This window comes from Magnolia sinica, chromosome 8, assembly GCF_029962835.1.
Source record: "Magnolia sinica isolate HGM2019 chromosome 8, MsV1, whole genome shotgun sequence".
Taxonomy (NCBI): Eukaryota; Viridiplantae; Streptophyta; class Magnoliopsida; order Magnoliales; family Magnoliaceae; genus Magnolia; species Magnolia sinica.
The window spans coordinates 67,536,568-67,553,290 of NC_080580.1; the positions used below are offsets into that span (position 1 = coordinate 67,536,568).

A 16,723-nucleotide genomic window follows, 5' to 3' on the forward strand; every position below is an offset into this window, starting at 1 on the left:
TATACAAAATCAGAATGTGTAATGTCCTCTATCCAAAACCCTGTAGCCCCTTCAGCGCAACTCCAGGTCTACTTAAACCCGCCAGAGAGTTGCATATAGGAGAACTCCTCATCACCGTAATAGTCCAGCTCTGCCTCATAAGCATCGCCATCACCTGTAGTTAAGACAAAGTTTTGTTGGTGTTTAAAATACCATCCCAGAACGTGGGAGTGAGTGATCAACTCAGTGGAGCCATAAGGCAAAGGTTAACATGTTATCAATTCAATCAAGTAGTAATGATAAAGCAATACAATCAAGTATCCCTAAGTACTCTGGTTAATGCAAAAATAATATGTATTAATGATGCATGCCCTCGCCTGCACTCCCTCTACGATCTTCCTCTTACGGTCGCGGCATGCACCCCTTCCTCTATGCTAACACCAACGCCAAAGGCACATGCAATGCGGTGCATGAGCGTGCTTATCGAGTTCTTATTAGACCTTTTCATACAGCAGGATTGGGAAGCTAAGGCACCTCCCTTTACATCATAACCCAAACATTGATCCATCTAAGGTTGTCAATCCTAGTTATCACATACGATAGATAGTTTTCAGGTCACTACGGAGAGGCTCGTCACCATCAGCGTAGGCCTAGTTTATACTCTAGTTTACTACGGAAAGGCTCGTCACCTCAACGTAGTTTCTAGTGTATGCTTGAGGTCGCTACAGGCTCGTCACTTGATCGTAGGCCGACAGCTCGAATACAGTATCACATACACCACCATATTCAGCTCATAAGTCTGGGTTGCTCACTGGTCACTACGGGGAGGCTTGTCATCCCAGCGTAGGCCGACAGCACGACCACGGTGTCCCATACACCACCATGTCCAGCTCATGAGTCTTATCGGATCGAGGTACCAAGGTTAAATGGGTTTCACATTGGTAAGTTGGTACCTTAGATTCAAACAATAGCGTCCATACATGGTGAACATACATCGGGCCAATCGGGTTACTTGACAAGCTCGACTAGTACGAGCATATGTCGACTTAATCGACATGAAAGGCATAAGCATTCTGCGTGGCCTAACTACTACCATCAAACGACGTATAACTCAGATTCGTCGAACGTATCCGTCGTGGCTAAATCAATTCAGCCACCGATCGTAAACCGTTACCGATTGCCTAGGCTACATTGTAGCCCCAATCTCGCTTCAAACATTAACATTCACGTGTAACAACCAAAGCCAGCATGTGACAACCAAATCTGAATATAAATCTTATCTGAGCATTTCAACATAACACATACTACACATATTACAATACATAGGCAATTCATCCATCAATCACATAATAGTAAGGTAGGTTACATAAAGAAACTGTAACCATAGATAAGGGAATTGAGAATCCCATCTCAACACCCTCATTACATACATTTAAACCAGCATTTTCTTATTCAGGCATTTTATCAACCACTTAGTCTACACATATTACATACATGTAATAAATCAGTTAAAACACATGTTATAGCAAATCCTCCTACATAGGAGTTTCCACACACATAACAATCATATATTAGCAATCAATAATCATAGCAAGTACAAAACATAATTCCATATTCATTCAAACATTTTAACAAACACTTAGAATGCATTCGAAATAGCCTAACCTACATATATATATATATAATATGTTGAAACATCCTAACTATGCATATATAATAGCACTCAAGTCAGTCATAAATCATTAACTGACATTGAAAGCCTTGAAAACCATAACCTAAATGTTTATAGTCTGCACCTTTCGCCGGTAGACTCATAACGAACTCAGTTTAAACATTAAGTCCTCGCCTACGGCCCAACGGCAACCTATGTCATGGAATAGATTAGCTACTTTAACATTCCCTCTACTTATATCCCTAAAACAGATTAGGGTTAGGATTTATTACCTACGGACGGAGTTAGAATCATCGGAATAGCGATACAAACAAGGAGGTAAAGCACGTAGAGTGGCGGGATTGAATCCCAGGAACAAATGCCAACTCTCTCTCTCTCTCTCTTCTCCTCACTTTCTTCTGCTCTTTTCTCTCTCTTCTCTCCTAGGGTTAGGAATTTGTATGAAATAAGAAAGGGGTAGGTTTAGGCCCTTATATAGGCCCAGAACTAATGGGAATGGCCCCATGGCCATGGTATACTTAGGTTATAGCCAAAGACTGGCCGTTTCGGTCCAACGGAGCTGTTCTGAAGGCCCCTTATCTACATGCGGTCGGACTTAAGCTCCCTGACATTGGATCTAGGTCAGACTAAGTTTTCAGTCCGATCAGATTTGTAGATCGATAGTGGCGGACCAATTTCAGTTTAACGGTCACCGATACTCGATCAGGATCACAAGTACACTGACCTGTGTTGAAATTTTTTCCTGATCCAAGGGTGTAATTGGGTCAGAATTTGACGGTCTGAATCCTTAGATTTAGCCTGCAAGTGAACGACTCAATTCACTTAAGGTTTAGCTCATTTCCTAAAGATGTTCGTATTTCTCACACACTTCGCTCCGAGCTCAAGTTATGCGTTTCTGGATACCTTTAGGACTTGATTTCTGAGATGGTTGTCAAGTCTAGTAATGCGGTCATAACCGTATAGTTTTTGGGGCAATCAGATTTTTGACGTGCGGTTCAAGTCCGATGCGAAGTTTCATGATGCTCCCGAGAGCAACTGGGTTTTGAGATGGATCCTAAGTTTTTAGGCAATGTAGTGTTAGCGATCCTACAGATTTTGGGTCATACAGTTCATATTTAAAGTGATTAGTGTTAATTCCACAGATAACCTAGTTTAGCACTAGTTAGTTCTCGCTTAATTTCTAAAGGATTTAGTCCTTAGTGATTTCTGCCTGAGGTGGTGCTCGGGTCTTTGTACGGATTTTTTCGAGACGTTACATTCACACTGGTGTAAATCTTCTCAAGAGTAACATCTCATGCATTCTTCTAATATCTGTTGGATATAGTGATGACAAACATCAATGTACTTAATCTGGAAGTAATATACCGAGTTCTTCGTCAAATTAATCGTACCCCGTCTATCACAATGCACATGCATAACTTCTTGTTAAAGCCACAATTCATTCAACATCCGTTTCAACTAAACAACTTATCAATATACTTCGTATATATCGAATTAATCATTTCATTGCTTCTCAATGTTACTTTCCTAGCTTCTATGTGTATATGCTCATAACATTAACTGCATGTGAAACATCTAGTCTCGTATAGACCATGTCATACTAAAGAATGCCAACAATGCTTGAATAGGGCACACAAGACATACCACTTTTCTTCATCTGACGTAAGACATAATTTTTAAAAAACTGAAAGTGAGTAGCATGGGGAGTGCTAACTGATTTCGTTTTTTCAGTCCGAACTTGACTAGAACCTTTTCAATGTATTCTTCCTGAGACAATCATAGCCTACTGCTCTCCCTGTCCTTATGTATATCAACGCTAAGAAAACTCTTTGTAACCCCAAATCTTTCCTTTCAAACATCTTGGATAAATGAGCCTTCAACATGTTGATTTCAGACATGTTATATATGGCTGACGATAAGCATATCATCAATATATAACACTAGAATGATGAATTCCCTACCACTTAGTTTTCTAAAATAAACACAATGATCAAATTCATTTCTTGTAAAACTCTAGCTCAACATAAAATAATCAAACTTCTTATACTACTGCTTAGGCGATCGTTTTAGATTTTACAATGACCTCTTCAACTTGCAAAATATATAAGATCCTTCTTTCCCTACACTTCAAACCCTTTTGGTTACATAATATAAACCCGCTCTTCTAATTTTTCATGTAGAAATGCAGTTTTAACATCAAACTATTTCAATTCCAAATTGTAATATTGGGAAACCGGGGCTAATACAAATATGATAGATATATACTTTGCCATTGGTATGAAAGTTTCACCGATGTCGACATATTTCTTATGATCATATCCCTTCACTACTAATCTAGCCTTGTACCTAACAAGCTTCTTCCGAAATATCCACCTGCACCTGATTGTCTTCCTCCCAACGAGCAGCTCAACTAGCTCCCACGTTTGATTTTTTATACAAAGAATTCATTTCTTCATGCATAGATGTTTTCCACTTTTCTACATCTTTATCTTTTAAAACTTTCTAGAAAGTAGATGGACCCTCTCATCTATAATGAGATCAAATGTAACATTAGAGTCATCCCTGTATATCAACGGTAACTTGCGATCTCTCTGTGGATTTCTTCTGAAAGGTGGCGGCTTCACCTCTTTATATACCTCAATTTGCAGCTCAGGTTCCTTAAGTGTCCTACCATTGTCTAATTCCACATTAGTAATTGACTTTTTCGTTTTCTTTTGCTCATCTTTTCAAAACAAGAAACTCTCATAGAATTTGACGTCCTAACTAATAATGATTTTTCGTGAAGAATGGTCTAACAACTTGTAACGTTTCACCCCATCATCATAACCAACGAAGGTATACTTTTTTACTTTTTGATTTAGCTTATCTCTCTTAATAGATGATATATGAGAAAAAAAACATCACAAAAATAGATTGTAAAACCCAAGTAATCAACTGCCTGACCACTCTGTACTTTCTCAGGAATTTTACAAATAATAACTGTAGAGGGAAATCTATTTACCAAATAAAAAACTGGAGAAATAGCTTTGGCGAAAGTTTTTTGCCCAACCCAGATTTGTTCAACATACTCCGAGCCCTTTTAAAAAAAGTCCGGTTCATACATTCTATCACACCATTCTTCTATGGCGTATGCCTCATTATGTAGTGCCTGACTATTCTCTCATTCTTGCAATACTGATAAAATTCTATTGAAGTAAAATTTTCACTATTATCTATTCTCAGAAGTTTCACTTTTTTCCTTATCTGTTTTTTCAACCATTGCTTTCCATATATATCTTGAAAGTGACGAATACATCGAATTTATGTTTCAAAATACAAACCCAAACCTTATTAGAGAAGTTGTTTATAAATGTGATTAAGTAATGGGAATTAGCTCACAATAGCAAAAATCAAATAGGACCTTTGGATTATTTATTTATTTATTTTTATTTTTTAATTTAACCATCCAATAATGTGTACCAACCAATATTTAGATAATCAAAGAAGACCAATTTTTGGTTTATGATACATCAAACCATGACACATAATGTGTATCAATTCTTTTTAAGCTTGTTGGCCAACATGTGTGTGTGTGTGTGTATTTTGGAAGAGAATTTTATTAACAGAAGGGGCTATACAGGGTGGAGATACATTCGGGCAGCCCATTGGCACAAAAGACCTACGGGCTGCTTATTGTAAAGATTCTACAGCCTAAAAACTAAAGCGGCGAAGGACTCTAATAAGGCCAGGCCCAGCCGATCCACAAAGAGGATGCCCAGAATTTTGAAATCCCCTGAAATTGGGTGGATTTTGATACGCACAGATTTTAGTGGATTTGAAATCATAGCTCTAAACTGGCATTTCAAAAAGAGAGCTCTTCTGAGCTTTGGATTCCTCTCAAATCCAAAGCACCAATTTCTTGCTGTCAAACAACCAAAAAAACAACATATCTGTACAAATCCCTCTCCCATTCTACGCTGCCAAACGAGCACTAAATTAGTTGGATTATGGGCAAATGTATAATATTTCAGTACTTGTGTATAATTCATCACACTTTATTAGAATATCAAAACACTCCTCTTATTTAGGCCATGTTTGGACACAAGAAGGTTTCAATAGTCAGCATCTCCATACCCATTGTTTACTTTGGTGTGGGCCTCTTGTATTTTAGATCTTTCTAATTTCTAGGCCCACATTCTAGGATGAGCTGGTACGACAGATTGAAGGAGCAGATATAACACAGATCTCGCGGTGGATCCCACAGAACCTTTTGTCGTACAGCTCTCTACAATGAGTAGTTGCGGGAAATTCGCGTCCATCAAAGTGGTACCCACCAGATTGATACATGAAGCATGGAAAACGAAAATCAACGAATAAGATTGGCCCTTAAATCACCATCGACCGGCTAAGAAAGGGCCCTCCACGTACACACCTTCAACTCTGCGACTCATGCCCATGACCAAGATTATAAAGCATTTTATCTTCAAAAATATCTCTTATTGAGATTATGAAAGAGATCCAAGTTGGCAAACAAGAGGAATTTATTCTTTTATCTCATCAATTAGCCAAAGGAAACGATCAAAGATCTTATGGGCCCCACATGCATGGCCCTATATAAGTAGTTGACTCGCTTTGTTATGAAGCATGGATGGTGTGCGGGTAATCTATTTCTTCTGCGTCTTCCAGGGCATTTTGCATGCACTCTCCCTCAAGGGCTTCCTCACCTGCCTTCATCTCTTATTATAGGTGGATGTTGAAGCCCTTTGGGTTGAGTACATGACAACTGCCCTTGACAACTGCCCTTTCTCTTCAATGCCCTGAGTTTGCACTTTCTGCGCTACAGCTACTAACCTGAGAGAGAGAGAGAGAGAGAGAGAGAGAGAGAGAGAGAGAGAGAGAGAGAGGTGGTGGGTGTCACTCTTAGGCGGAAGGTTAGAGAGTCTTGCCAAACATACTTATGTGATGAATCAGTAGCAACTAAGATCCACCAAACAACTTAAGATTTGAACGTGCCCTTAAAATCATTGGATACCTTTATGTGGTCACCTTAATCATGCCATAGACGAAAATTCAGGCTCGTGTTGTCTTCAAGAAGGCTCTTCAAGCACTTTATTTATTTATTATTATTAGGGTTTTGCTAAAAGTACCCATGGGGTCCCCAAAACTTTTAATTGATATGTGAGATGTCTAATTATTATTTTGAACAGTTTGTTCCTTTGTATAACTATGGGCAAGTAATTTTTGTAAAAAATGATGCCAACCAGATGATCATAAGTGTCCGTTTTGTTTTGTTTTGTTTTGTTTTGTTTTTGTTTTTGTTTTTGTTTTTTTCATTTCAAATCAAACGTTAACGTTCTGCATTAATGCGTTCAAGCATCAAGCGGAATGTAAAAGAATAACCCTAACTCCCCAGGTTGATCAGATGTTGATCAGAGGTTGCCTTGTTCTGGATAATGCAGGTCTAGGCTCTCTCCGCAGACGCCAATCTTGATGGTCTCGGGCTGGTTTTTCGGCAGTTTCTTGCTCGGCGCCTGCTCTCTCTTTTGTGTATTCTGCCTTGTAGGTTGTCACGATAGGAGTGGCCCGTTTCCTTTTTGTTTGGACCCTCCCGAATCCTGTACATATCTCAGTTAAATGAAATACAAGTGGCTCGGTCTACCTTTAAAAAATTTTAAAAAAAAAAAAAAAAAAAAAAAAACCTAAGATATTACAATCCAATCCATCGTGGTCCATGTGTTACTGGTATGCGAGGGTCAGATTGTTGATGAAAAGTTTGGAGGGAAGCAAATGCCGTAGCGGATGATCTAGCTAAAAGAGGGAGCACATCTCAAGTTAGCTCTTTCTATGCGTCTTAGGCAGAGCTCCCATCGATCACTAGGGGCCTTCTTTTCTTTGATAGGGTTGGTTTAGATTACTTGAGGGAGGCCTAGCGTCTTCCCTCTCTACTATATGATAGGTGAGGCATCGTTCTTTTTGTGATGCCGAGGGGCTTGTATATCCCCCTTTTTGGTATATAATGTAAAAAAGGTTATCAAAAAAATAAAAAAATTACATTCCAGCCATACGAAACCCACCCACCCAAAAGAAAGTAATCCAAACCGACGCCCAAAACCTACCCTCCCAAAAGAAAGTAACCCAAACCCAAAAGAAAGTGTCCGCTCAATAGCATGGGAAATGGACCGTTAAGATCAAGTGGAGGTTTAATCATGATCATGAACCATCCACCTGAATACATCTAACTTTGCATTGGTTAGGATTCTTAAGTAGCACTTTGGTTTGAAGATTCCAACCACCGGCTCATAAAAAATGGACGGTTAGAACAAATTGTCCTGATATAAAGGGATGAGGTCATCCAATTAGCGTTCCTCTGCTGGTTGGCTTATTTTATTTTAGTTTATTTTATTTATATAAATTAAAGGAAAGCGCTTTCATATGTAGCAAAAAATTGGATTTACATTGCTTTCGGGTGAGCATCATAAAAAGGCCGATGCCACCTATCATATACTAAATAAGGAAAAGAAATAAAATTACTTCTACTGGTTGGCTTGGATCACCTAATCAGCCTGATTCTTGCACCATGGCTTGATCCCATACGGTTTCATAACTAGTTCTTTGAAAGGCGTTGGTGCTATTGAATGGATAGTCCCGCTTGTCCCACGTCATTCACAAAGATTTGGGTACGTTGCTAAGATCACGTGAAGGAGGCGACATTAGCAATTTTCTTTAATAATTATTGTTTCTCCATGTCAAAGTTTAACCGGCAAGTTAAAATACAAATTTAGTTCTCACCAGTTTCTTGGCCTAGGGATTTCCTAGGAGATGACGATTTTCTCAGCAGGAAAATCTTAGTAAAAATATTATATTATAAATTAATAAATAAACTTAAAAAAATAAATAAATAAATCATTTTAATGGTTTTTAAGTTAAAAAATTGGTGATTTCATGAAAATAGCAAGAGAAAAAAAAAAAACTAGGGTTCGTATATGAGAAAGAGAGAGAGGCAGAGAGAGAAAGAGAGGCGATGGAGCAGACCTTTATCATGATCTAGCCCGATGGTGTTCAAAGAGACCTGTTTAGCGAGATTATCAGCAGATTTGAGAAGAACGGCTTCTCTCTTAAAGGTTTGAAGCTGATAAGCGTGGACCGTCCGTTCGCCGAGAAGCACTGCGAAGATCTGTAGCTTCCAAGCCGTTCTTCTCTGGCCTCGTTGATTACGTCATCTCCGGCCTGGTGGTCACGATGGTTTGGGAAGGTAAGAATGTCGTCATGACGGGCCGGAAGATCATCGGGGCCATTGACCCTTCTGACTTCGCTCCGGTTACCATCCGTAGCAATTTTGCGGTCCAGATCGACATGAATATCATCCATGAGAGAGATTCTATTGAGAGCGTGTGATGCAGGGATGGACGTGATAAGGTCCATCACCGTCTTCCTCAGGAATAACTGAATTGTTGGTGCCCTTGCATCGAGATGGGCAAATTGGAGACGTGATCGGGTTCAGGGTCCTTTCTACTACTGATTAATGTGCTCTGTACTCAGGCAATTTATGCGAGTATATGGGTTAGCCCTCGCGAATGAGTTCTTTTTGCCTTGTACCAATAGATACAGCATTGCCTATCTTAAAGACTTTTTATTACACCTACACTTTAGTGTGGTATTTGTCAATTAGAATGAAAGACTTTCACAAAAGAGAATATAAGTTAGGCTAAACACAATCAATGCTATTAATAACTTGATATGTTACAATCATCGTGCATTATGACCATATATAAATAAAAATGAGAAACTAGATAAATACCTGGTACACCTATTGGAATAGACAATCGAGGCAGGTGTTCATAAGGATATGATCAGGAGATGGACAACTGAATCGGAACTTAGATGAACATGGTAATTTGGTGACTTAAGGTCTCAAATATTTAGCCTACTCATAAGATAAACATACCGCAGTGGGAGCCGCTGGGCAATTGCGAACTAAACTAGGAAAAGTAAAATAGACATGAATGTAGAAGTAAAAGTAGATAGATGCGTTTGGCGTGAAACCTCGAGCTATTCTTCTTGTGCTTATTTTATAGCTTTTTCGAGGTGGTGAGAGCCTCTCACTGGATTTATAGATCCTTCATGCGGACTTCCCGGATATGTAATCTCTCCCTTAGCAAATCGGGACTTGCCTTAGAAAGAAAGGATTTCATGCTCACTGGATTCTCGGATCTTCTTTCGTAGCTGATCCTTCGCGGTGATGTTCGTGGTCCACTAAAGACTAGGCCTGGGACCGCCAAAGTTCCTCCGATGAAGACAACCGGATTAAGGTGTGAAAATCTTAAATACATCTCTATCGAACATGGCCACTTAATACTTCTTGGTAGCCCACCTTGTCCACTTTAAGGTATTAAACAGTCCGGATCAAAGCAATTCCTACATTTAACCATCCCTAAGGTGATGGTTTGGAGTATTAGAGGGATTTGACTCCTGATACTAATATGTCATTCGAACAGACCAAATCTCCCATTCTCTTGATTCCAATCATATATCATATAGAATATGACCTGATGTCGGTTTAGCCATCCTTTTACAATCTGGGTTTGAGACTGCGTCTAGGTTGGCTTAGAAGTCAATTCGATTCCTTGGTCCTCAAAATCTCTAGATCATTGTTGGGGAACCGTGGAAGCACACGAAGATGAATCAAGCAAATTATTCTAATCGCACAATCAAACCCAATCATAAAGACTCCAAATTTAACGTGGAAAAACCCTTTCGGGAAAAAAACCACTGCACAAAGCGACAATAATACACTATGAAAGCAGAAATTATAAGAGATAAAGAATACCCAATTCAAATAAGTCTCGAATCACCCAAGCTACACCCTTAAAATCCTAGGAACGAATTAGAAAGCTCTAATATATTACCATAATCCCGATTACACCATTATTTATAGCCTCTAGGAGAATCACAATTGGAATAGGAAAGAAATCCCATACTTACACAATTCTCCATAACTCTGTGCAATAGTTCAATGACACTTCGATGGCATCAAACAGCCTTTGATGTCATCGAACATAATCAATGTCATTGAACTAAACACCAAAATGTTTCAATGATTAAACATGGATTTTATTAATGTCATTAAACAACCTTTGATGGCATCGAACCCCAGTCGATGGCATTGAACAAGACACCCAAAGTGTCCAACAATTAACACAAAAATTTTTGGATTTTTACGATGGCATCGAGTAGCCGTTTGATGGCATTGAACAATGCTCAATGACATCGAATGGTCTGTCAATGGCATCGACTGACCTTGTTGTTGAAAAGATTTGATACATCAACAACAATTTCCATCATGTCTTCAATCTTCATTCTTCATAGCTTCTTGTCCTCGTCTCTAATTCCTCCTTGTGTCATAGCTCCACCATTGCTTCTCATGCATCCTCCATCTTCCTTTTACGCATTGCCCAAAGAAGTTGTACAAAACTTGAACTTCTTTGAGGGAACCATCTTAGTGAGCATGCTAGCTAGATTTACGCTGGTGTGAATCTTTTCTAGAGTCATACCTCCTTCCTCAAGCACCTGTCAGATAAAATAATGACGAACATCAATATGTTTAATACATGAGTGATAATAAAATTTTTAGTCAAATTGATCGCGCTTTCTCTATCACAATTAACCGACACGACCTCCTGCTAAAGAACCAACTGATTTATCATCCATCTCAACCAAATACCTTCCTTGAATGCTTTAGTCACTGCCATATACTCAACTTCAGTTGTGAAAAGAGCCACCACAAATTGAAGCTTTGACATCCAACTGATCACTCCACCTGCTAGCATAAGCGAGTAACCGAAAGTCGACATTCTACTATCCACACTATCTGCGTAATCAAAATCCACATCGCCTACTAGCCTGGCTCCTGATTTCTCAAAAGATAAGACCTAGTCTTGCGTACCTCGAATGTATCGAACTAGCCATTTCACTGCCTGCTAGTGTTGTTTTATGGGGTTAGACATGTATCTATTAACAACGCCAGCCATATATGAATTATCCAGTCTACTACAGACCATGACATACATCAAGCTGTCAACCACGCTCGAATAAGGCACACAAGACATGACTTGCTTTTCTTCATCTATTTTAGGTCATCGTTCTGAGGATATCTTGAAGTGAGTCACGTGGGGAACATTGACCGATCTTGCCTTGTCCATCACATACTTAATAATCACATTCTCAAGGTATTCTACCTGAGATAACCAAAGCCTGCTCTTCTTCCTGTCTTTATGTATATCAATGCCGAGAACCCTCTTTACAAACTCAAGATCTTTCATCTCAAATGTCCCTAATAACTGAGTCTTCAGTAAATTAATTATAACCATGCTGTGATTGGCAATAAGCATGTCATCAACGTACATAACCTGGAAAATGAATTTGCCATCACTCAGTGTCTTGTAATAGACACAGTGATCATATTCACTCCTAGTGAACTTCTGACTTATCATGAAAGAATCAAACTTTTTATACCACTGCCTAGGCAACTGTTTCAGGCCATATAACGACCTCTTTAACCTGCAAACCTTATTCTCTACCCCTTTTATTTTGTAACCTTCTAGTTGCTTTATGTAGATCTGCTCTTTTAATTTCCCATACAGGAATGCAGTTTTTAAATACGTTGTCTCTAGCTTGAGATCGTATTGGACAACCAGCCTCAAAATGAATCTGATAGATACTTGCTTCACATCCAGTGCGAATATTTTAGTAAAATCAACACATTCTCTCTAAGCGTATCCATTCATTACCAACCTTACCTTGTATCATCATATTTCTTCTTGAATATCCACTTACACCCGATTACCTTTCGGCCGACAGGAAGCTCCACCAGTTCCCACGTTTTGTACTTGTATAAAGAGTCCATTTAATCATCCATAACAACCTTCCACTTTTTGGCATCCGACTAATCAAGAGCCTCCTAAAGAGTAAATGGATCCATTTTATCCATAATGAGGATATATGAGACATTAGAGTCATACCTGTATCTCGTCGTTAACCTGGGATTCTGCGGTGGATTCCTTCTCATAGGTGGATGCTCTACCTGTACCTTTGTCTGCGTATCTGTATCAGCCTGAGTATCATATGTGTCCACCTGAATGTTCACAACCAAAATTTTAGGTTCCTCATGCACATCCTTATGGAATATGGATCCTTTGTCGAATTTGACATCATGGCTAATGATGATTTTTCGTGTGACCTAGTCATACAACCTGTACCCCTTCACACCACCACCATAGCTAGCAAAGATATACTTTTTGCTTCCTTGGTCTAGCTTACCTATCTCAACTGATGGTACATGATAGTAAGCTTTACAACCAAACACACGCAATCCCAAGTAGTCTACCTACTGACCACTCAATATTTTCTCTATAATTTTACAATCAATGGTTGTAGAAGGAGACCAATTCACTAAGTAACAAGTTATATTAATGGTCTCAGTCCATAATTCTTTGCCCAACCCAGCATTACTAATCATGTATCGGGCCCTCTCCAAGATAGTTCGATTCATTTGCAAAGCCACACCATTTTTTTCTGGTGTGTGGCGCACTGTGTTGTGCCTCACGATCCTTTTATTTTTACAGTATTGATTAAATTCACCTAAAGTAAATTCTTCACCGTTATCTATTCTTAGTACCTTCACCTTTCACCCTAATTGTTTTCAACAATCGCCTTCCATTGCTTGAAGTTGATGAAAACATCGGATTTATTTTTAATAAAATAAACCCACACTTTCCTTGAGTAGTCGTACATGAACGTGACGAACTATGACAATCTTCCAGCGAAAATCTCGGGTGTCAGCCCCCATATGTCAGAATGCACATAATCAAGAATGCCCTTACATACATGTTTACCAAATTTAAAATATATCATAAATTGTTTACAATATATACAATGCTCGCATATATTAAAATCTAAACTTTTAAAGATTGGAATTAAACAACGGTTATAAAGTACCTTCATGCCTCACTTGCTCATATGACCCAGACATGCATGTCACATACGTGTAGATGTGAAATTTGCTATAGATGTTGCAGCTCCACCCGATGAAATGCTCTCGATCAACCTATAAAGGCTCTTGCTCCTCTGTGCCCTCATGACTATGAGTGCCCCATTTGAAACTCTAAGGACACCATTGAAACTGGTGAATCTACACCAAAGTGTCTCGAGTGCACTAATAAATATCATGCTCTTCCTCATATCAGCAACATGTCTGACCTCAGTTAAGGTATGCTACATGCCATCAAACATCTTGATACGCATTGATCCAACACCCACTACATTACAGACATTATCATTATCCATAAATACCTGGCCACCATCACACTTTTTATAACTGGTGAACCAACTCTGATGAGGAGTCATGTGATATTATGCCCCAGTATCCAAAATCCACTCGTCCTTATGATCATCGTATAAGTGTCTGACCATGGACACTGACAACACATCACTTCCACTGGTTCCTCCATTAGACTCGACAGTGTTAGCCTCCCTAAAAGAAGCATCTGAGTTCTCTTTTCTTGCCTTAGGATTTGTTCAATCATTCTTCAGGTGCCTAGACATCTTACAGTCCCAGCACTTCAACTTTCCATTGTTATTTCCCTTGGATTTAGATCTCGATTAAGAAGATCCACTGTTTCGATCAGAATTTCGTCCCCTCATAACCAGTGCATCAATAGAGGTACCCACGTCACCACGGTTTTTCTTTCTCATCGCCTTTCCATAAAGGGTTGAGCCGTAGATGCAAGGTAGTGCCAGAGCCAGCAGCTCCAGTGAAGATTTCGAATGGTGGATTGCGCATAAGAGGGTTCCATCTACAGTTGTAACCAGTCCCCCTCTCTCAAGTAGAAACCCTCCCTCCAATGTTACCACGGGTTTTCTAAAGGGTACGTCACCCAACACCAGAGATTTCAGCCTCTTTATTCATAACATCACTTTCGATACTTCTAGCGAAGATCTATTTCGGATTTTCAGTAAATACGAAAAGGTGCTCGATGCATATATCCCCTTCTTCCCTTATTCCTTGACACCTAGGGGTTATGGTTTCGTCAGATTTCGGTATGAACAGGAAGTGAAAAATGCCAGGGAGGTTTTCAATGGCAGAAGGATTGATGGCAGAATAGTAGAGGTGAGATGGGCTAAAAAGAAGGAGCCACCCGATAGATCTACAAAAACCAACCACTGCTATGGGCAAGGGCAACAGCATCATCCCTCAAACCCTCCTGAAGGAAGAGACAGAAACCTCTCCAGCCCCTCAACACCTCTTTTTCGGAAGTTCTGACTAGGGTCGATGCAAGTCACCCAAGGAAGACTCTCCTGAAGGAGGACAATACAACAGTTGTTGATAACAGAGCAGTCATAACTAGACTCAAATCGCTGGAATTAGGCGTAGTCATTACAGTCTCCAACCCTAACATCTCCATTTTGAGAATCCGAAAAGGGGTGCAGCTGTCCTATTTTGGTCCTTCGCTTTTAGAGCTCACGCGAATATCCCTCAGTAAGATCCTAAGTGTCTGGAGATTAAACCAAGCCTGCAACGAGTTCCTCAATGATTCTGATCTTCATAAAGCTAACAATATTATTTTTGCAGCTAAATGGATTCCAGACTCGATTTTTCACCAAGATGGACGGCGGGGGAGGCTGTTCGGAATCCCTGCTCACGCCTGGATGGATTCCGTACTATTGGACCTGGGCAATCAGCTGGGCAGAGTTCTACAAATCGATCCCATCAGTGAATTTGGTATTTTCAATCCTTTGTTAGAATCAGAATTGCTATTAGCCTGGGAATGAACATGCAGAAAACCCTAAACCTCTGGGTGCTTTCCATTTGCTATCCAATATGGGTAGAGGTGGAATCGCCCCTGGTTCGGTCTCACACCCCTCCACAGGAGCAGATTTTAAAAGAGAGCACGAAAGATTGGGTCCTCAAGAATTTCAGAACCGCTCGGTCGCCTTCTCCAACACACCCGCCGACTATTTGTGAAATTGCCAAAGTCCCACTCAGCAAAGCTGATTCGCACCCTTCAACTGAGGCTTTAGTCCCACATACAGAGGGGTTTCCACCAATTGGTGGTAACGGTCCATATGCAGTTGAGAGCCCCTATAGAATAAGTAACCAGGACAATGTGAACCGGGAGACTGCTTGCGACCCCACCGAAATCTTTGGCAGAAACTGTACTCAGTCTGCTACCCAACAGGCTGAGCACTCTCCCGACAATGATCAACAGCTTTATCACCCGGAGCCCGAGAGAGTCGAACTGATTCCAGTAACAGGTAACACACTTTCTTCCTGCCGAAGCCCATCAATGCTACAACTTCAACACATCACCCCTATAACGCTCAACCTCCCCATATCTAGCTGGAGGCCCCTGGTGGAGATAGATTCAACCCTATTTATCAATGACAAGAGCAGCATCCAAGTGGTGGGACTGGTGATTCCAAACTCAGGCGATCCCATTATGCCTATTCAGTCTCCAGAATCAAACTCTAGTTCTATCAACCTGCCAGCAGTCCCAGATAGAGAAGAGGCAGTAGCAGATGGAACTAATATAGGGACACAAGACAGGTCAACCAACACAATGCCAAGCTCCTCCAAGAGGGTGGGTATCCAGTACCAGCACCCTTTACACCACGAAGGCCTCCCTCTCATCTCTGGGGATATGGAAGTCTCACATCAATAGTTCAGCAGGAATCCTAGTAACAAGAAAACTTCAGCATCGCACAGATTTCGCTCCCTCTCGGTGGAACTGGGGGAGCACTTTAGGATAAGAGATAACATTTCAGAGCCTTGTCATAGGATTTCCAAAGGTCACTTCCACTCCAGATCACTTGGGGATAACACATTATTTCAAACCACAACAAGCCCTACAGATGTCCCCAGCTCGAGCTCATCCTCTGAGGGGGACTCTTCCCCTGCTACTGTTAGTAGTAGGGTGACATATGCAGCAGTTTTACCTATCTGCAGAGACGGGCTGGTGGTGGATCTTTCCCCTTTTTTCTCTCATGCTGAAGATGACTCAGCAAAAAACAAACTAGTCCAGCAATTGGAGATTCCTC

General features: G+C 40.2%; 1 protein-coding gene and 1 pseudogene across 1 annotated transcript; both read left to right on the forward strand.

Moving 5' to 3' along the window:
• Positions 1-8,651: 8,651 nt before the first annotated feature.
• On the forward strand, positions 8,652-9,025 carry LOC131254296 (nucleoside diphosphate kinase 1-like; annotated as a pseudogene).
• A 5,383-nt stretch (positions 9,026-14,408) lies between these two features.
• On the forward strand, positions 14,409-14,948 carry LOC131254297 (serine/arginine-rich splicing factor SC35-like). Its single transcript, XM_058255289.1, has one exon. The coding sequence runs from the start codon at positions 14,409-14,411 to the stop codon at positions 14,946-14,948; it is 540 nt and encodes a 179-aa protein (XP_058111272.1).
• Positions 14,949-16,723: the final 1,775 nt, after the last annotated feature.